The sequence below is a fragment of the Crocuta crocuta genome, unplaced genomic scaffold (assembly GCF_008692635.1).
Source record: "Crocuta crocuta isolate KB4526 unplaced genomic scaffold, BGI_CrCroc_1.0 scaffold231, whole genome shotgun sequence".
Lineage (NCBI taxonomy): Eukaryota > Metazoa > Chordata > Mammalia > Carnivora > Hyaenidae > Crocuta > Crocuta crocuta.
The window spans coordinates 2,747,650-2,766,506 of NW_027528357.1; the positions used below are offsets into that span (position 1 = coordinate 2,747,650).

Genomic DNA, 18,857 nt, shown 5'->3' on the forward strand with positions numbered 1-18,857 from the left:
ATCTCTTCTCTCAAATTGGTAGGAAATGGTTTATAGTAATTTGTATAGTAGTCTGAATAAATAATAAAAAGGCCATAATAAATAAGATATGGATAAAACATACTGAAAAATAAAATATTTAACAACTAGTAAGAATAATCCATTCTGCAGACTGGACAGCCACCATGATATCTCTAGCACAAAATTCATATACAGTAAAACCTTGGTTTGAGAGCATAATTCATTCTGGAAACATGCTTGTAATACAAAGCACCTGTATATCAAAGCAAATGTACCCATAAGAAATAATGGAAACTCAGATGATTCATTCCACAACCCAAAAATATTCATATAAAAATGATTACAGTACTATAATAAAATACAAAATAATAAAGAAAATAAAAAATATAAAGAAAAATAAATAAATTAACCTGCATTTATTTTCAGAACCTCTATGGCTGATGTGAATGAGACAAGAGAGAGGAGTGTTAGGATGCATAGGATAACTTTCACTATCACTAATGGGATCACTGCTGTCTATTGGCTCCATGGAATCTTTCTCTGTGCAAGTTTAATAAGCAGCCTATCCAATGATACTTGCTTTTGTCTCCTTTTGAAGATTTTGCAGAAATGTGACACTGCATTGTTGTTAAACAGATTCACCGCTCACTCTGCTATAGCCTTGTACAGCCTCTCCGATGACCCCAGTGACCTCCATATCCTGGTATTCCTGCCCTTGTGTGTGATCATCTCCTTTTGTGTGTACCAGGACCTGTGACTTGTTTCTAACACACCAAAAGTGATGAAATATCACTCCTTCAGTTAGGTTAGATAAGATGACAACTTGTCTTGCTAGTAGACTCCATTGCCTTCTAGGCTTGTACACTTGATGAAACAAGTAGCCACCCTGGAGAGGCCTACCTAGCAAGGAAGTGAGGGTGGCCTCCAGTCACTAGCCAGCTAGGAGGCCCACATTCCCAAAACCCACAGGACACTGATTTCTGCCAACCATGTGATGAGCATGGAAACAGATCCTACCCTAGGTCAAGGGTTCACATGAGAATACAGCCTCTGCCAACCCCTTCAGTGCAGCCTGCAAGAGACCTTGAAGCATAAGGAACCAGCTAAGACTTGACTGAATTTCTGACTCACAGAAAATACATGCATGGTTTAAGCCGCTAAATTTTGTAATTGTTACAGAGAAGAGATAACTAATACACCATCTTCAAGGAAGGGATAGGTCACCATCTTGTTGCATGAATTAAATGACACGTATTAAATATGAAAAACTAAATTTAGCTTAGAATATGGATACTAGATGGCTCTGCTCACTCTCCACTTAAGTAACTTGTGACATTCCAGCCAATAGCTGGAAGAACATAGTTCATTAAGAATATAAATCAAATTTTGGTAACAGACAACTTTAGAGTAACTTATGCCCTATACTTTATTTTCATCGCATTTTTTACATTAATAAACTTTTTCAGAGAAGTTTTAAATTTAAAAATAGATTTTAAGAAATTTTGATGGACTTAAAATATACTCCCTCCTTTTACTTCATTGTTTCCCTGATTTTTTTTTTTTAAATGTTTTATTTATTTCTAGGAGAGAGAGAGAGAGAGAGAGACAGCGTGAGCAGGGGAGGGTCAGAGAGAGAGGGAGTCACAGACCGAAACAGGCTCCAGGCTCTGAGCTGGCAGTCAGCACAGAGCCCGACGCGGGGCTCGAACCCACGAACCGCGAGATCATGACCCAAGCGAAAGTCGGACGCTTAACCGACTAAGCCACCCAGGCGTCCCTTTTGTTTCCCTGATTTATAACATCTTCCATTAATATAGTATGTTTGTTACAACTGATTACTCAATACTGATGCATTATTATTACCTAAAGTCCGTAAAATCTATAGTGCACATTAGGGTTCACTCTTTGTGTCTTTGTGCTGTACAGTTCCAAAAGGGCTCAGAGAAATGCTCTACCTACTTATCTCTCCCCTCCCACGCACCTCAGGCAATCACTGATCTTTTTACTATCTGTAGAGGTTTGCTGTTACCCTATACTTTGAGTTGTAACTTCCTACAGTAATATAACTTATAACTTATTCTTTAAAGGATCAAAAACATTCAATGAATCAGAGTTAGTAAATACGTCCAAATATTCAGTGTTCTCATGCCTTTACTGGAGTTATCCTCATTTACATTTCAGCAAATTCTTCTGTATTTTGATAAAGCATTACTTTCTCTGGTCTCTGTCTCTGTCTCTCCCTCCTCTCTCTCTTTCTCTCTCTCTGAGGCACATTTTTTTATGTTACCTATTTTCTTACAACAATATTTTAAATTCTGTCATCTTTTAAACTGTATTTTTTGAGTAAAGGACATCAGAATAGCAGACGAGCCAAAATCCCATGTTTTGGGCCTAAGAATGTATTTAATTGGTGGTGGTGGTGGGAGACATATAACTACCCTTCTGACTGTTCACAGTGGCACTGAAATTCAATAGGCAAAGTCATCTTAGGATTCAAAATTCATGCACAGTATGCCATATGTAGTCAATAAAGTTTGCCCGGACTTGAGACCTTCATTGTCATTATGATTCATACCTATGGACCACACTTTAATATTAATTTCCCTCGAAGAGACCATCTTTGCAACATATAATAATAGAAATTTATTAACCTCACCTACATGTCAAGGGTAGCATTTCTTATTTTTTTCCTTGGCTATTAAAAGTATATATTTTATTGATGAGCATTGTTTCTTGACTTAAGGTTACTGCTGTTAAGGTGGATTTGGGAAGCACTCCTACAAGCATAATGAATTTACCAGCAAGACACCCAGACATTTTGAAATGGTCTTAATATGGTTCTGAAAAGCACAGCTCTATGTACTATTCTAGGATGTCTTGATTTTTGTAGTTACTTGAATCTCAGAATATCTGCTATATGTTTTCTTTCTTGTTAAGGATTTTATACACCATAAAAATAATACTCTTATTCTTATTTAAAGACAATTCTTCTGCTTCCTATTAATTACATAAGACTAAATGATATATTGTGATTAGTGTTCAAAAGTTTGGGTGCATAAAATATGCATAAAAAACATTGTACCTGAAGAAACAAAACAAACAAACAAACAAAAAAATGCCTGAAAATAATCACAGAACAGGAAATAGTCTTAAGGTACTATGGCCCTATGTACAACAAAAACTCTTATGACACAACTATATAGACACCAGTAGTAGGAACCACCAAGAAACATTAAACATGTACTCAGTAATGATTTATCTTTCATATATTTCAAATTCTGTTCAGCCCATGACCCAGATTCAAATTAAGAAACACGGAACAAGTAATCGTGAACAAAATGGAAACATTTATATAAAAGGCCTTTTACCAGATCAGAACAGCAGAGATTTGTTAATATCTATTGCCCATGGCTGAAAAGTAATGATGATTTTATCCATTTTATAGAAAAGGGGAAATCTCAAAAAGATACCAAATCTTCCTTTTTATATCTTCTTGATAAAAACAGGAAAGGTTAAAAAAAACCCAGTAAGGTAGGCTCGCATACCAACATTTTTGAATGGCAGTGGGAGAAGATACTCAAAATGCTGCTGAGACTTTCTCTTAATATAAAGAATACTTTAGAAATACTGTTATGTAACACTTCTAAAATGGTAGAGTGATCAAACACTCAACTGTGGTAAGAAAAGCTATATTCTAAAATGTGCATTGGTCAAAACTATGGTTATTAGATCCTCCCACATCCAAGACCAAGATTATATTGTGGGTAAGTCCTATTTCTTAAGATAGGGAAATGGAGTAACAGACACACATCAATGAAATACCTTAATCTAAACAGAACAAGTGAAAAACATTTCTGGAATCCACAATGAATCCAGGCTGAATGAATTAGAAAATTCATCTTTGAGGCACAGCAAGAAAGAGGATGAGGGAAAAACAAGGAAAAAATTCACCTTATAAATAGAGTAATCCCTTTTCAAGGAAATGGCAGAAATCAATGAAAAAAATCATAAGCTAAGGCATTCTTCTGGAGAACTGTGAATTTAATAAAACTATAAGCAAAATCTATAATATGCACCTTGAGCCAGATGGCAAACAATGAAAGAAGAAACAGAACAAGTCTCTTAAGTCAAGTAAATGCCTCATGAAAAATGAACCGCTGCTGTCTACATCACAGAATTTGGAGGTTAGTAAAAACAAACAAACAAAAAAAAAACAAACAAAAAAAACACCTTATTTTCAGAACAAATAAAATGTAATGTTTCCCTGATATTGTGGCTATTCACAGTAAAGGCAAATAAAGAGTTTCCTACCATTTCTAGTATATTAGTGCTCTAATATTAAAAAACCAAATGTCAGGGGCACCTGGGTGCCTCAGTGGGTTAAATGTCTGACTTCACCTCAGGTCATGATCTCATAGTTCTGGAGTCTGAGTCCCACATCAGGCTCTGTGCTGACAGCTCAGAGTCTGGAGCCTGCTTCAGATTCTGTGTCTCCCTCTCCTGTGCCCCTCCCCTGCTCACACTCCATCTCTCCCTGTCTCTTAAAAATAAACCAACATTAAAAAAAAATTAATCATAGAAATTCTCTAAAGAGAATTTTTTTAAGGTATCTCCAGTTTTTCTTGTCTTTGTTCCAGAAACTATGGATTCAGACTAGTTGGGTTCACATCTTGATTTGCCAACCCATTACCTGCATGACCTGGGCAAGTCATCATTTTCTTCTCTGAATGAGTTTGAGGTTCTTCCTCTGTAAAGTGGGGCTTATTTCACTGGTTTATTATGAGGACTAAATGATTTAATATGTGTTACAAGTTGAGAACTGGCACCCAATATGTACTATATAGATATTTATTATATAAAAATTAAATATTAAGCCAAACACTGTAATAGGTTCTGAGAATATAAAGACCAATCCCATAAGATGCCTGTTTTTCTAAAAAGCCTGCTGAAGGAGAAAGAAGGCTGAATAATTACAAAAGAACAAGAAAGGTGCTACGATAGAGATGACCAAAGTCTATTTGTGAGCACATAAAGAGGACAGTGAACTTCACCACATCTTCATTCAGGATCAGAGTCATCACAATGATCCCCTCCTGACAGAAAATAAACCTGTTTACCATATTTACCCAATTCCCATGAGAGGGAATGGGAAGGTGTTTACCTGTGTTCAGGTAAGAGAAGCCTGTCATAAAGAGCAAACGAGATACCATAAGAAGCAAGATAACAATCTCCACTTGGCATTCAAAAAGAAACTTATTTCCTCTATGAAGTCAAATGGCAGAGCCTTTAAGAGGCCTCCATTTCATTTCATTGCACAAAAGATATAATGACTTAACTACCAGGCATTTCCAGAAAACACGGTTTTAAATTTTTCTCATGAGTAAATCCAAATGAAAAATCAAAATTCCTCTTTTTGAGGGTGCTCTCTCTATATACTTGGCCAACATCTTCATTTTAGTATTAGTGATTTTTTTTCAGTTTTGTTCCACACAGTTAAGGTTAGAGAATTGGTGTTAATTATGATGGGTCTCTAATGAAACCTCCAAGAATCAGTAGCATAAATATAAAACATTAGAACATTAACACCTAAGAAAGTTTTATTTTCCCCCAATTTCAGAAGTAGATTAAAAAAAAAGAGTGAGCTCTCCTTATCCAGAAGTCTTTAGAGCCCCTACATGTCTTTAGAGCCCTCTAGTGACTCTTTCTTCACTCTCACTCTCAATCTATACCCTTTTTTTTTTTTTAAATGTTTTATTTATTTCTGAGAGAGAGAATGCATGAGTAGGGGAGGGTCAGAGAGAGAGAGAGATACAGAATCTGAAGCAGGCTCCAGGCTCTGAGCTGTCAGCACAGAGCCCGACGCGGGGCTCGAACCCACGAACCGTGTGATCATGACCTGAGCCGAAGTCAGACACTTAACTGACTGAGCCACCCAGGTGCCCCTCAATCTATATCCTTAAGTTCCTAAGAGTCTAACTGGCAAGTGAAAAACCCTCTGCTTCCCCTCTAATACCCTTGCCAAATGGGGTGCCTTCACTTTTGTGCCCTCCGCCCACTATGTCATGCAGAGGGAAAGAATGGAAATACAAAAGCAAAGGTCAGAAATCTGACAGTTGATGCTACAATTTTCTCTAGCTCACCCAAACACAATAGACAAGGGCCACCTTAAAAACTGCCTTCCCCAGGTGCCTGGATGGCTAAGTAGGCTGAGCAGGCTGAGTGTCAGGCTCCTGAGTTAGGCTCTGGTCCTGATCCCAGGGTTCTAGGATCACCCATCCTGTCCGGCTCCACACTGTGAGTAGAGCCTGCTTCAGATTCTCCCCCCCACCCGCCCCCTTGCCCCTCTCCCTTGCTCGCTCTCTAAGATAAACAAACAAAAACTCTTTCTGCCTCATTTTCAAAGTGGCAGGGAAAATCCAGATAGACCATCAAGATTAGCTGCCACCTTCTTCTGCCTCGTTTTATAGCCTAGGGTTTTCAGAAAACAGAACAAAAGAAAATATTTCAAATTAAAAGACAAATAAACCATTCGTACTTTAGCCATTTCTTTTTTTTAAGTTTATTTATTTGAGCATCCAGTGCCCATCCCTCAATGCCCATCACCCATTACCCCCCATATCCCCCACCCCCATCAACACTCAGTTTGTTCTCTGTATTTAAGAGTTTCTTATGGTTTGCTTCCCTCTCTGCAACTATTTCTTTGTATTTTTTTTCTTTCCCTTCCCCCATGGTCTTCTGTTAATTTTCTCAACCTCCACATATAAGCGAAAACATATGATACCTGTCTTTCTCTGACTGACTTGTTTCACTTAGTATAATGCCCTCCAAGTTCCTTCCATTTACATTGTTGCAAATTCTAGACCAAAATTCTGAACCTATCTGAGATCGTTGTCTCTAGGCTGAACAGCAATGATGTTTGTTAGAAGGGTTATAAGAAACCATTCACAGGATCTGATAGTATTCAAAGGGGAAGATAACATGTTAGCACATTATCCAGGCTTTAATACTTAATAAGAATGGCCTGCACCCTACTGCAGTTTTTCCTGTGATGTGTCAGTGTGTAAAACTTACTGTCCTCATCCATTTGAAGGCTTAAACTCATTTGGATATGAAAAAGACAACAAGTATCACCGGCTAGAGGTTGAGAGCCTGCTTCACATCACAACTGGCAGGGTTCTGAAAAGTCATTTAATTATACAATACATACCACTTGAGGATATGTATATAGAGGTTTATATAAAAAGATTCGCATCTATATTTATGTAATTTATGCATACATACATGAAATCATGCAAAATATTTCAACTTTCTACAGTTAAAAATTGTGTAAGTCACCAAGTCACTTTTATTATTCTAAAAATATAAGCATAAGTTAGGAAAGGCTCATTAGTGTTTTCCATAAGGAAAATGAGTAACAGCCCACCTGATCTTCTTCATTAAGCAACAGGGCAGTGGGGTTTTCTTTCCTATTCCTGCTGTGTTCTCATATAACTAGGAGTTTCTCACTGACCCACAGCCTGCTTCAAGTACCATTTCTGACCTCTGGGCCCCAGGAACAGGAGGTGAAAAAGAAAAAGAAGTAAATGACACTAACTTAACCACATGCTATATCTGCATATTTTAAGACAATGTTATATACTGGGACTCAATTACAGTAAAGGCAAATGACTCTTGTGACAAGAAAAGGTAAGAATAAAGCTGCTTACCTGTTGTTCCTGCATTTTAGCAGCACCAAGTTCTGAGAGAGACATGGTGAGCTTCTCCTGCTGTTCTGATAGGTATTTCTGATAGAGACTTAGGAGTTCTTGGCATTCTCTATACTGTAGCTGAAGAGGTGAGATTGTAAATTAAGGGAAAAAACGAATAAAGGAACACACTACATCTCTCAGTGCTGCTTTTCAGATTCCAGTAAATAAAAGAGAGTCCAAAATGCAACCATATTTGGGGAGAGTGCAAGTAGATAAACACAGTACATATATTCATCAAAAAAAAATCATGAAAACAATAATTCACAAAGAGAGTAGCAATGGTCATCCCATTTGAGGAGATATTTCTCTCTCAAATCTTTAAGTTTGAATGGAACAAAAAACATGCAAAAGAATAAAGTTAGACTCCTATCTCACACCATACACAAAAACGAACCAGATAGGGATCATTGATCCAAATATAAGAGCTAAAACTGTAAAACCCACAAAAGTAAAAGTTTCTGGCCTTGGATTAGGCAATGGTCACCTGAAAACACAGAAAAATAAAGAATAAATAAATAAATTGTTTTAAAAGCACACACACAAAACAACTTTTGCTTCAAAGGACACTATTAGGAAATTTGAAAAAAACACCTCCAGAATGAGAGAAAATATTTGCAAATTGTAGAGATGATAGGGACTGGTATTCAGAATACATAAAGACTTTGTATGATTCAACAGTAAGGACAAATTTAACCTAATTAAAAATGGGTAATGAACTTGAATAGACATTTCTCAAAAGAAAATATACAAATGTCCAAGCAGCACAAGAAAATATGTTCAACATCATTAAACATTGGGAAAATGGAAATCAAGACCACAAGATGAGATGCCACTTTGTATCTACTAGGAAGGCTATAATCAAAAAGACTAACAATAAAAAGCTTTGCTAAGGATGTAGAAAAATTACAACCCTTCTATACAGCTAATGGGAATGTGACATGATACTGCTGCTTTGGAAAATAATTTTTCCGTGCTCCCAAAAGTTAGACATTGAGTTACATATGACTCAGTAATTCCATTTTAGCTATAATCCCAAGAGAATAAAAAAATATATGTCCACACAAAAACTTGAACATGAATATTCAGAGTAACATTCTTCATAATAGTGAAAAAGTGAAAACAACCCAAATGTCACCAAGTGATAATCGGTTAAACTAAATGTGGTATATCTATACACAGTATACCACTCAGCCATAAAAAGAAACAAAGTATTGCTACATGCTGTAATATGGATGAGCCCTGAATACATTATGCTAACAAAGCCAGACACAAAAGGCCACAAGTATGATTTTATTTATGTAAAGATGCTGGGGTTTTGTTGTTGTTGTTAATTGTTTTGAATACCTATTCCAATGAACTTGGGGAAAGAATACTCAGTTCTAAGTAAACAGGATCACAAATAAAAGTTACATTCAACCATGTTCACTTCCTGTCCTCCAATTTTCTGAAAAATTACTTCAAATCCATACAGACAGAAAGTACATTAGTGTGTGCTTGCAGCTGGGGGAGGGAAATAGGGAACAAATGCTCATGGGCATTGGTTCTGGGGAGTAAGGTAATGTACATGATCTAGAATTAGATAACTGTGCTTGCACAGCTTTGGGAATATTCTCAAAACCACTGAATTGCACACTTCAAAAGGGTAAGTTTTACTGTGTGTGAGTTATATCTCAATAAACTGCTACCTCAAAAACTGCAGAGAAGAAGTGATAACACTGTTTTGGGGAAAAAAAGTATAATTACTGCCTAATTTAGGAAGAAAGTTCTAACCATATTAAACATAAAGGAATTATAATTAAATTTTTGTCTTATTTTTGTATAATGCCAGTTAAGCCCATGCTTCATTAATAAAATGATGATTAGGAAATGTTCTGCCCATATGCCTCTCTACATTTTTCACAGACTAATATGGAGAATATAGCAACCTAAACAGGGGTACCCTCTCTCATAGCTCATCAAACTTGCTAAGTGCTCAAGATGAAAACCCTAAATTGGAAAAGTCACTTCACTGCATAGATCAGGTGTATGGGAGACAGCTCTCTCCAAGAGAGAGTTCTATTCCTTCTCATTCTGGTAATTTCCTCCCCAGGCCCACTTTTCTTTCAGATCATTTCCAAATCTCCCCCCTCACTTAATTATGTATGCTGCTGGTATAAAAATTACTGTCCAATGAGATTATTCTATATAAATACTTTTACAGCCGGCCATCATGATTAAGGATGGGAATAGTATTTCGTAAATGTCAAAAATGGTGACTGGTTTCAGTATTCCTTAACATTTTCATAACCTAATCATTGCCTCAGGGCAGGTTCCTGCTCTAATAACTTTTGCCAATCATGACTGCATAAATAATCAATTGCTTCATTATTCTCATTATTAACCTTTAACAAAAAAAGGAGCCAGAGATGGTTTATAGAAGGGGAATGGTTCACCATAAAAGGATAGGTTACTAGGCTTAAAGAATACATTAATTAGAAGAGCTTATTGAATCCTCAGTACTTTAAAAACAGTAATGATGGAATGAAGCATTCTAAATAAGCTAGTATGATTTCAAAGTCAATGTATGTCAGACCAGGCTGGTTTTTACACTGTCATGCTTTTTGTCCATAAGCTTCAAATGACGAGAATGATGTGTGGTGGTCCCGAGAGTCCCTGCCAGCTATGACGTAGATAAAAACAATTTTTGATTCTGCCTGGTCATTACCATAGGCAGTGATGTTTATAGTAGGTGGACATATTAGCCTGGATGCAGAATACGAATTGTACTCTGGAGAAAGCCAGCACAATTATACAGCCTAAGAGGTAAATGTCAGCATTTGAAGACAAATTCTAGGCATATTCATTGAAACACACGCTATGCAGCAGAATATAAAAACAGGCAGCCCTATCTTTATCAATTTTTTTACTATCTGTCTTGACTCATCAGATTTTGAAATGCTCCCCTTTTCCTGGGAAATCCAAAATGTATGTCCAGGCAATATGGTAATTTTCCTTCCTCCCTAACACAAGAAGACTTTAACCCTCCATCTGGAGAGAGATTTATGTAAGGAAAATGTGGGTAAAATGCTTCCTTCCCCGATCTGGGGGAGGGAGTAAAGGGAGAAAAAAAAGACATGTTTAACTCAGTCCTGGCCAAATGACAGAGAAGAATGCAACAGATGTACAAAATCCAATCTAATGGAAGGTATACATGAAACCGTGACAGGAAAATAACACACAGGTCATCTGTCCAACCACCATTCAAGAGCTGAAGGAAACAGCAGTACCATAACCTCATTAGAGAAAGAAATCTTCATAAGGTAACATAGTAAGTATAAAGTAATATTAAGCAAGAGTATATCAAAACCTAAACATTACATTAATTAGCTAGAATGGCTGCAGCAAATGGTCATTTTGCAAAGCTTAAAGCCCTAACTTCAAAATGCATTAACACAGAAAAATAAAAGTAAAGGTCAAAGCAGAATGAATAGGGAGATAGGGAGAAAGGAAAAAAAATGTGAGAAAAATTAGAGGTGGAGGGAGAAGGACCAGACTGGATATATTATCAGTATGCTGCCAAAGTAGGAAGTGATCGCCTTAAGCTGGAATATGTCCTCTGACATAGCAAAGACTACTCTCTTATCCCGTCTCATCCTTGCCTTGGATATTTGGGGTAATGGGATCTGGTACTTAGTAATCCTGATTTAATACAGAACTCAATGAAGGAAGGTCCCCATGGGAGGAAAAAAGAGAGAATCATTAAATTTAAAAAAAAAATCTCCATTTTTGGAACCAAGACTCCTTGGAAAAATGGCTGATTCCCATTCTGGTGTATGGAAAGTACAAAGTAAGCTTAAAATTGTTGCTATGCTATAATGCAAAAAAGTATGCAAAGAGAAGTAGGTGGAGGGTTGTGAAATGAATAGAAACAACCCTGAAGGAGACTCTCATTAGTCAAATTTGGGACAATTTGAGCACTGGAAGGAGTGGTTTTGATAGCAAATTGAATAAATATTTACCAGTTCATGGTGATACTTCAAAAAGACAGAAAAGAGTGAAAGGGGAAAAAAGTGAAGCCCATCCTTACAGAAGAATTCTAGCTCATTATTTAGAAGGAATGGTCAAATTTTTTAAATTGCCATTTTATAATCCTAATGGAATAACTAGTTCAGGCAAGGATCATCAATGGAGACTGAAACCAGTAAGTGAAAGAATAAATAAGATATTCATAAGGTATCAAGATTAGTTACTTAGAGCGAAGAATAAAATGTACCTTTAAATGATAAAACCTGGTAGTCATTTCCCAAAGTGAATTTAAGAGCATTAATAGTGAAAAAAAGACAGTAATTATATACCTCCTAATGTAAAAAGTAGACAATATTACCTATGAAATATTCTTGCCAAATGATTTATTTGAATGTAATCAAATATGTAAACCTAACTCCTACTTCACAGACATAAGAATAAAAGAACAAGTTAAATTATAGCTCAAAGGAAGAGTCAAATCTACAATGTGGGAGATTTTGTAAAGCACTTGGTCTAACCTCAAGGCCATGTCATGGGGGGAAAAAGTAGGGTGAGAGGTCTATCCTAGTTTAAGAGATTGAAGACCCAAAGAAATGCAACCCTTAGACCATGACTGGACCCTTGCTCAGGGAGAAAAACAGCTATATAAGGCACTCTTGGGACAATTGGGGAAACGGGAATATTAACTCAACAGTTGATATTATGGAATTACTGATAATTTTGTTAAGTATCATAATGTGGTTTATAAACAGAAATGTTCTTACTCTTAGGAGATGAATGTGAAGTATTTAGGGTGACATGTGACACTTGGCTCAGGAAAAAAATAAGTGAATAAATGTTTATATATGTAAGTAAATAAATTTATTTATATCTATAATTATATACATTTATATGTAAATATGTAGTAGAAATGAAGTCAAATGTACGAGAGGACACAGCAAATAGAGCAAAATGTAAACAACTATGAAATCTTGGTAACACAGATATGGTGGGTCTTTGCTTTATTCTATAAACTTTTCTATATATTTGAAAATTGCCATAATAAAGAGTTGTAAAACAAACGCCTGTCTCAATTGTATTTTGTGTGTGTGTTTTCTTCTTTCTACTATCAACTAGTCTCTTCTCGTCTTCCTGCTTCCACGACAGCTTATCTGGGGAAAAGCAGGACTGGAAACATCAGGTCAGACTCCCGAGAGCTCTCTCTAACTCCGTGTACCCGTGGTCATCATATCAGGTGACAAACTGTTAGTACGACCTGATGATACACCAATGAAAACCTATCCCTTGAGCCAAAGATAGGCATATCCAAGGTAGCAAAAGACCATTTTTTTTAAGCCTGTCAAGTTTTCTTCCAGTCATTTAACAAAGGCAGTGATGTAGAGTGATGAGAGCACAGGCTTAGGTGTCACCCCACATTCTTGGCTCCAATCTTAATTCTGGTGTCTGGTAATAATGTGCCTCTAGGTAGGTAACTTCTCTGACATCCTCATCTGGAGATGATAACACCTACCTGGCCTCACAGGGCAGCTATGACTATAAAATGAGCTAATAAATGAAAAGTGATTAGCATAGTGCAGCACACAGAGCATACATTCAATAGATTTTCTGAAAGGAGATCAGGGGCACCAGAGATAAAAAGTGCTGGCAAGGATGTAGAGAAAAGGGAATCCTGGTACAGTGATGGTGGGAATGTAAATTGGTATAGCCACTATGAGAAAGAGTATGCAAGTTCCTCAAAAAGTTAAGACTAGAACTACTATATGGTTTAGCAATCCTATTTCTGGGTACATATGTGAAGGAAATGAAATCACTATCTTGAAGAGATACCCACATCCCTATGTTCATTGCAGCATTCTTTACAATAGCCAAGAGTTGGAAGCTACCTAAGTGTCTGTCAACACATGGAAGTTAAAAATGTAACACACACAAACGCACACAGGAGTATTATTTAGCTTTAAAAAAGAAAAATATCTTCCCATTTGCAACACTATGGATGAATGTTAAGGGCATTCTGCTAAGTGAAATAAATCAGACTGAGAAAGACAAATACTATATACTCTTATTTATTTGTGGGGTCTAAAAAGCTGAACTCATAAAGACTAATGGCTAATGGCTGAGGGTTTGAGGAAATGAGTGATGGTGGTAAAAGCATATAAACTTCCAGTTTTAAGATCAATAAATTCTGGGGAACTCCAAGGGACAGCATGGTAGTTATAGTTAACAGGAGGTACATATTGTACACTTGAAAGTCGCTATGAGAATAGATCTTAAATGTTCTCAACACACACACACACACACACACACACACACACAGATGGATGTGCTAACTAACCTTATTATGGTAATCACTCTGCAATGTATATGCATATGAGATCATCATGTTGTACACCTTAAACTTACACAATGCTATATGTCAAATATATCTCAATAAAGGTGGAAAATGATATCAAGGGGCTTAGAGAAAGATTTAAACAAGGATAACATGTTTTAGGAGAGGCATTTAAACACAGGATACAGTGGAGATTTTTTTTTTACAGTGGCGGTAAGTGGTCACTTTGACAACACTGCTGAGGGGCAGTCGGGAAAGACTCCAGAGCAGACGTGAGCCCAGAAATGAATTCTGGAAAAGGAGGATACTGATGGCACTGGATAGGAAGGATGAGGGAGATCCCACAGCTGAAAGCTCCCCAGGAGCAAAGGCACGGAGAGTGAAACTGATACACACACAAGGGAACTGCAAGTGGTGCAGCATGGACGGGTAACTGGTCACAAGTAGGGGGAGAGTGTGACGAGGTAGCAGGGCAAACAGGGGCCGGATCTGGAATGTTACACTGAGTTGCTGGAGCTTAGTTCTTTTAAAAAGTTTTTTAAATGTTTATTTATTTATTTTTGGGAGAAAGGAAGCAAGGACAGGGGAGGAGCAAGGAGAGAGGGAGAGAGAGAGAGAATCCCAAGCAGGAGCCTGATGCGGGGCTCAATCCCAGGAACAGTGAGATCATGACCTGAACTGACACCAAGAGTTGGGTGTTTAACTGACTGAGCTACCCAGGTGCTCCAGACTTTTATTTCTGTATAACTCACTGATGGATGTCTTACCATCAATTTGCATTTTATAAAGATACCTGTGGTAGGGCATATGAAAAATGGATCGGGAAGCTTAAGACCAGAAGAATCAAGACAACTGGTCAGAAAATTGCTACAATAGTCTAAATGAGAGACACAAGGGGCCTGAATTGAACATTGGTGGAAATTAGGGGGGTTGGGGTGGGGGGGAGATTTAAGACACTGTTAGCTTATGAACCAGGAGACAAGACATATATGCTCAGATTCACAGTTCCCTTTACCAAGACACACGGTGCACAATAAAGAAAGGGCAAAGGGAAAACACGCTTCAGACACACCGCGTTGGAGTTGCTTGGGGAAAGTTCACGCGAGATAGCCAATGCAGGACATGTGGATCCTGGGCCTGGAATTCAGAAAAGAGGTCTCAGTAGAAATAAAGAATTTGGGAGTTAATCGCTTTATATGTGGTGGCTGAACACGAGAGTGAGTAACACCATCCAGGGAATGTGCAGCTTCATTCACTCATTTGTTCATTCTTTCACTCATTCCATAAAAAGCTTCACAGAGCAGGGATATTTATGTTTTGTTTATTGCCAAATTCCTTAGCCTACATGATAGGTACTCAACAAATACTGACTGAATAAACACAATTTGCTGAGTACATTAGTATTTGAGACTGTGCAGAATGCTAGACATACCGTGATGGAAAACAGCAGCACTGTGTCCTGCAGGGAGCTTACCATCCAGCAAGGCAGGCAGGTAATCGAGCACACACAATAACGAATGACGGAAATAATGGCAAGAACATTATGTCAGGCTCTGCTAGTATGCCCTAAGGAAACAAGTGACTAAGGAACAAGGGAAAGCCACTTGGAGAATGATATTTTCCAACCCAGATACGAGGGTCAATGTAACAATAACACAGAAAGGGCAGGCAAAGGAAAAGGTATCAATAAAAAGATACAGTCGACTGGGTGCAAAGCAGCAGAGGCCATACCAGTTGGAGACAGAGGGCTGACGAGGCTATTGGTGACTCTGGGCAGAACACGGGCTTGGCACTGCTTGGTGACTCACTATTTCTCCCACTGTTTCATAGGTGACAGTTATGCCACTTTTCATATCAAAGAGAGAAGCTTCTGGATAAAAAGATGTTTACTCTCAGGATCACTTTAAGATAAAAACAGGTGACTATGAGGCTCCAACTCTAATGCCATCCATTAGTCACAAGACTCCCAGGGAAATATGGGAACGCAAAGATTTTTACTACAGCAGGTATGTCCTTCACTCTGAACACCTACACACTACATTACATATACATATAAAGATGGCATATACTGTGTATTGTACTTAGAACGTTTGCCTATCCTTATACTACAGAATTCCTGTTTATCCTTTCAATTTTGCCCTTAGGTCATCTCTTCCTCCATCTCTGTACTCCTAGGGAGAGTTAAGCACTTTTATTATAGTAAATAGCACACTGCTAAAATTATTTGATACCACTATCACCTGAAGTGGCCTATGTGTTCCTGGAAATCACAGGAATTAATAGTATATTAATCTTGGTATCTCTCTAGTACACAGCAGGCACCCCAAAAATGTTAGGGAAATGAATAAAAGTAAAGGAGTGTCTATTAAATTTCAGGTTGGCTTTAGGTTGGTCATTGAAACAAACCATAGATAGACCATATATTCTTTAAATTAGTCAAGAGGATGGCTAAAAATACTGATTCATTAAAATTTTAAATTGTTCTAACCTCATAATATTTTTCCAACTTGAAGCAAGTGGTTTTTGACCATGTCATATTTCTCACCTCACACTCATTTCCTAACCCTCCCCGCTTCAAAAACCAGTACACATTGTCAGAGATAAACAGAGGTCCAAATTATATAACTATTGTCAGTGACAATATATGCAATTAAAAATGGATTGTTGGGGGGTGCCTGGGTGGCTTAGTCGGTTAAGCGTCCGACTTTCGCTTAGGTCATGATCTCACGGTTGGTGGGTTCGAGCCCCGCGTCGGGCTCTGTGCTGACTGCCAGCTCAGAGCCTGGAGCCTGTTTCGGATTCTGTGTCTCCCTCTCTCTCTGACCCTCCCCTACTCACGCTGTCTCTCTCTCTCTCTCTCCTAGAAATAAATAAAACATTTAAAAAAAAAATGGATTGTTGGTAAAAGAAAAAGTGATACCAAGATGAATCGATAAGCAGAGCTAGAGAAGAATTTCACATGAAATGTTTACACCCTTTTATTAAGTTGTGATCTGTGCTGAAGTACAACTTACTGATACAAGTCTGAAATTTTCCCTTTAATTAATTTATGGCGAATTCAGTGGAAGGCCACAGTGTTTTTCAATTTCCTGATGGTAGTAATCTGTTGGAGGAAAGGAACAAATCTCCAAAACAAACTGGGGAAAACTCAACATTCTGGACCTTTACTAAAGAAGAGAAACACTTCACCCAGTTTCTTCTGGAGTTTACTTACTCTGTTTGAACAATGTTAACAAAAACAGGAGCCATGCAAAGATATCTAGAGTAATTAACTAGCTTTTTTAGAGTTTTCGAAGCGTCATAGTTTCTACCTTATTTTCTGCAGAGTTGCAAAACAGGATGGGCCACAAACAGACTCTGGTACTGAGACGCTTGAGACTCTGCCTTGGCTCCAATCATCAGACCCTGAGGTTTTCAGGAAACCAACCACACTGAAACCACACAGGTTTCAGACCACTGAAAACTACACACTAAGCTTTCTAGACTCTGAAAGGCCATGAAGTGAAGTTGTACATATAATGAATGCTTTGTGAAGCAGAGCTAACCATATCCAGGTGGGTGGGGCCTACCAGCTCAGCCACGAAGCACAGATTAAAAACTCCTTAGAAAGAACTCATCTCATTCTGTTTCCTGTCTTCAAACAGGAGAGTTTCATTCTTGTCAGTAAATTAAAACCCTCCACAAACTATCAGTATCGATATACATGATACTTGCCTTCATATTTTCTATTAGTCTACTTGAACTATTTATGCTGCTATGTGAGATCACTCATTCCCAAGTGGGAATGTAAATTCAGTTTAAGAGATCCCCTATTCTTCTTTTCTACACTAAGTAATCCAGTGGCTTTATACTTTCCTCATACAGTTCATCTTCCAGCTCACCTAAGGTCTGTGTTGTCATCTCTTGCTTCTTCAGATTCCTCATTGGAGTTCTTGTATAGAGTCGGATACCAGCATAACCTAGCACAAAACTAAATGCATCTTGCCAGGAATAGGTACCTGAATTAGAGCATCTGTGGATGGCTGTACTTTAGGGTAGGACACTTCTAAGTGCTTTAAAGACATTATTGTACTTAATTCTCCTCAAAAGGAAAAAAAAAACCATTAAATACTATTATTACTCCCATTTTATAAATAAACTAGCCGCACAGAATAGTTAACAATTTACCTAAGGTCACCTGCCACTGAGCTCGGATTTGGAATAAAGTCCTAGAACCACTATCTCAGTGTGTCCCAGAAAGTAAGGCATACAGAAATCACCTGTGATTCTTGTCAGAAAGCAGACACTGATTCAGTAGATCTGAAGTAGGGTCCAAGATCTACATTTCTAACAAGCTTCCTTCCAAGGGATCCTGATGGCAGATCTGGGGACCCCACTCTGAGTGTGCATATCTAAGTACCCCCCCCTTCCTTGGCATCAGTGGGAAAGGAGCCTGTTCTCCTCCTTTATACTGAGGCATACAACACATTATTAGGCTCCGTTGCTTCTTGTCTTTAATTCATCTTTAGAATATCATGGGCATTTTTCCTTCCATTTGGTCAACTGTTTTTATTTTGGAAAGTATATAGAAAATAAAATAGGAGAGTGAAATAACCCATTTTCTTCTTTAGAGGGAAGCAGCATTCTAGATTTTTAAGCACTATACCATTTCTACTGTGACTGGCTGCTGAAGTAATAACAATTAGCAATCATTACCTGTAGGGCTGGAAAATTTATACTGGGGGAAGAGTCCATGGAAAAAGCAAACAACCACATTTTTCTCTTCTCCTTTCAAA

The 18,857-nt window shown here is 37.7% G+C and overlaps 1 protein-coding gene across 6 annotated transcripts in view; it reads right to left on the reverse strand.

The window, feature by feature from the left end:
• Nucleotides 1–18,857, reverse strand: part of KIAA1328 (KIAA1328 ortholog) — a 334,223-nt gene that overhangs the window by 195,961 nt on the left and 119,405 nt on the right. For all 6 annotated transcript variants that reach the window (XM_077753785.1, XM_077753786.1, XM_077753788.1 and 3 more), the window contains one exon: nt 7,707–7,834. In XM_077753785.1, the coding sequence (XP_077609911.1) occupies nt 7,707–7,834 (128 nt within the window). The remainder of the gene's footprint in view (nt 1–7,706; nt 7,835–18,857) is intronic.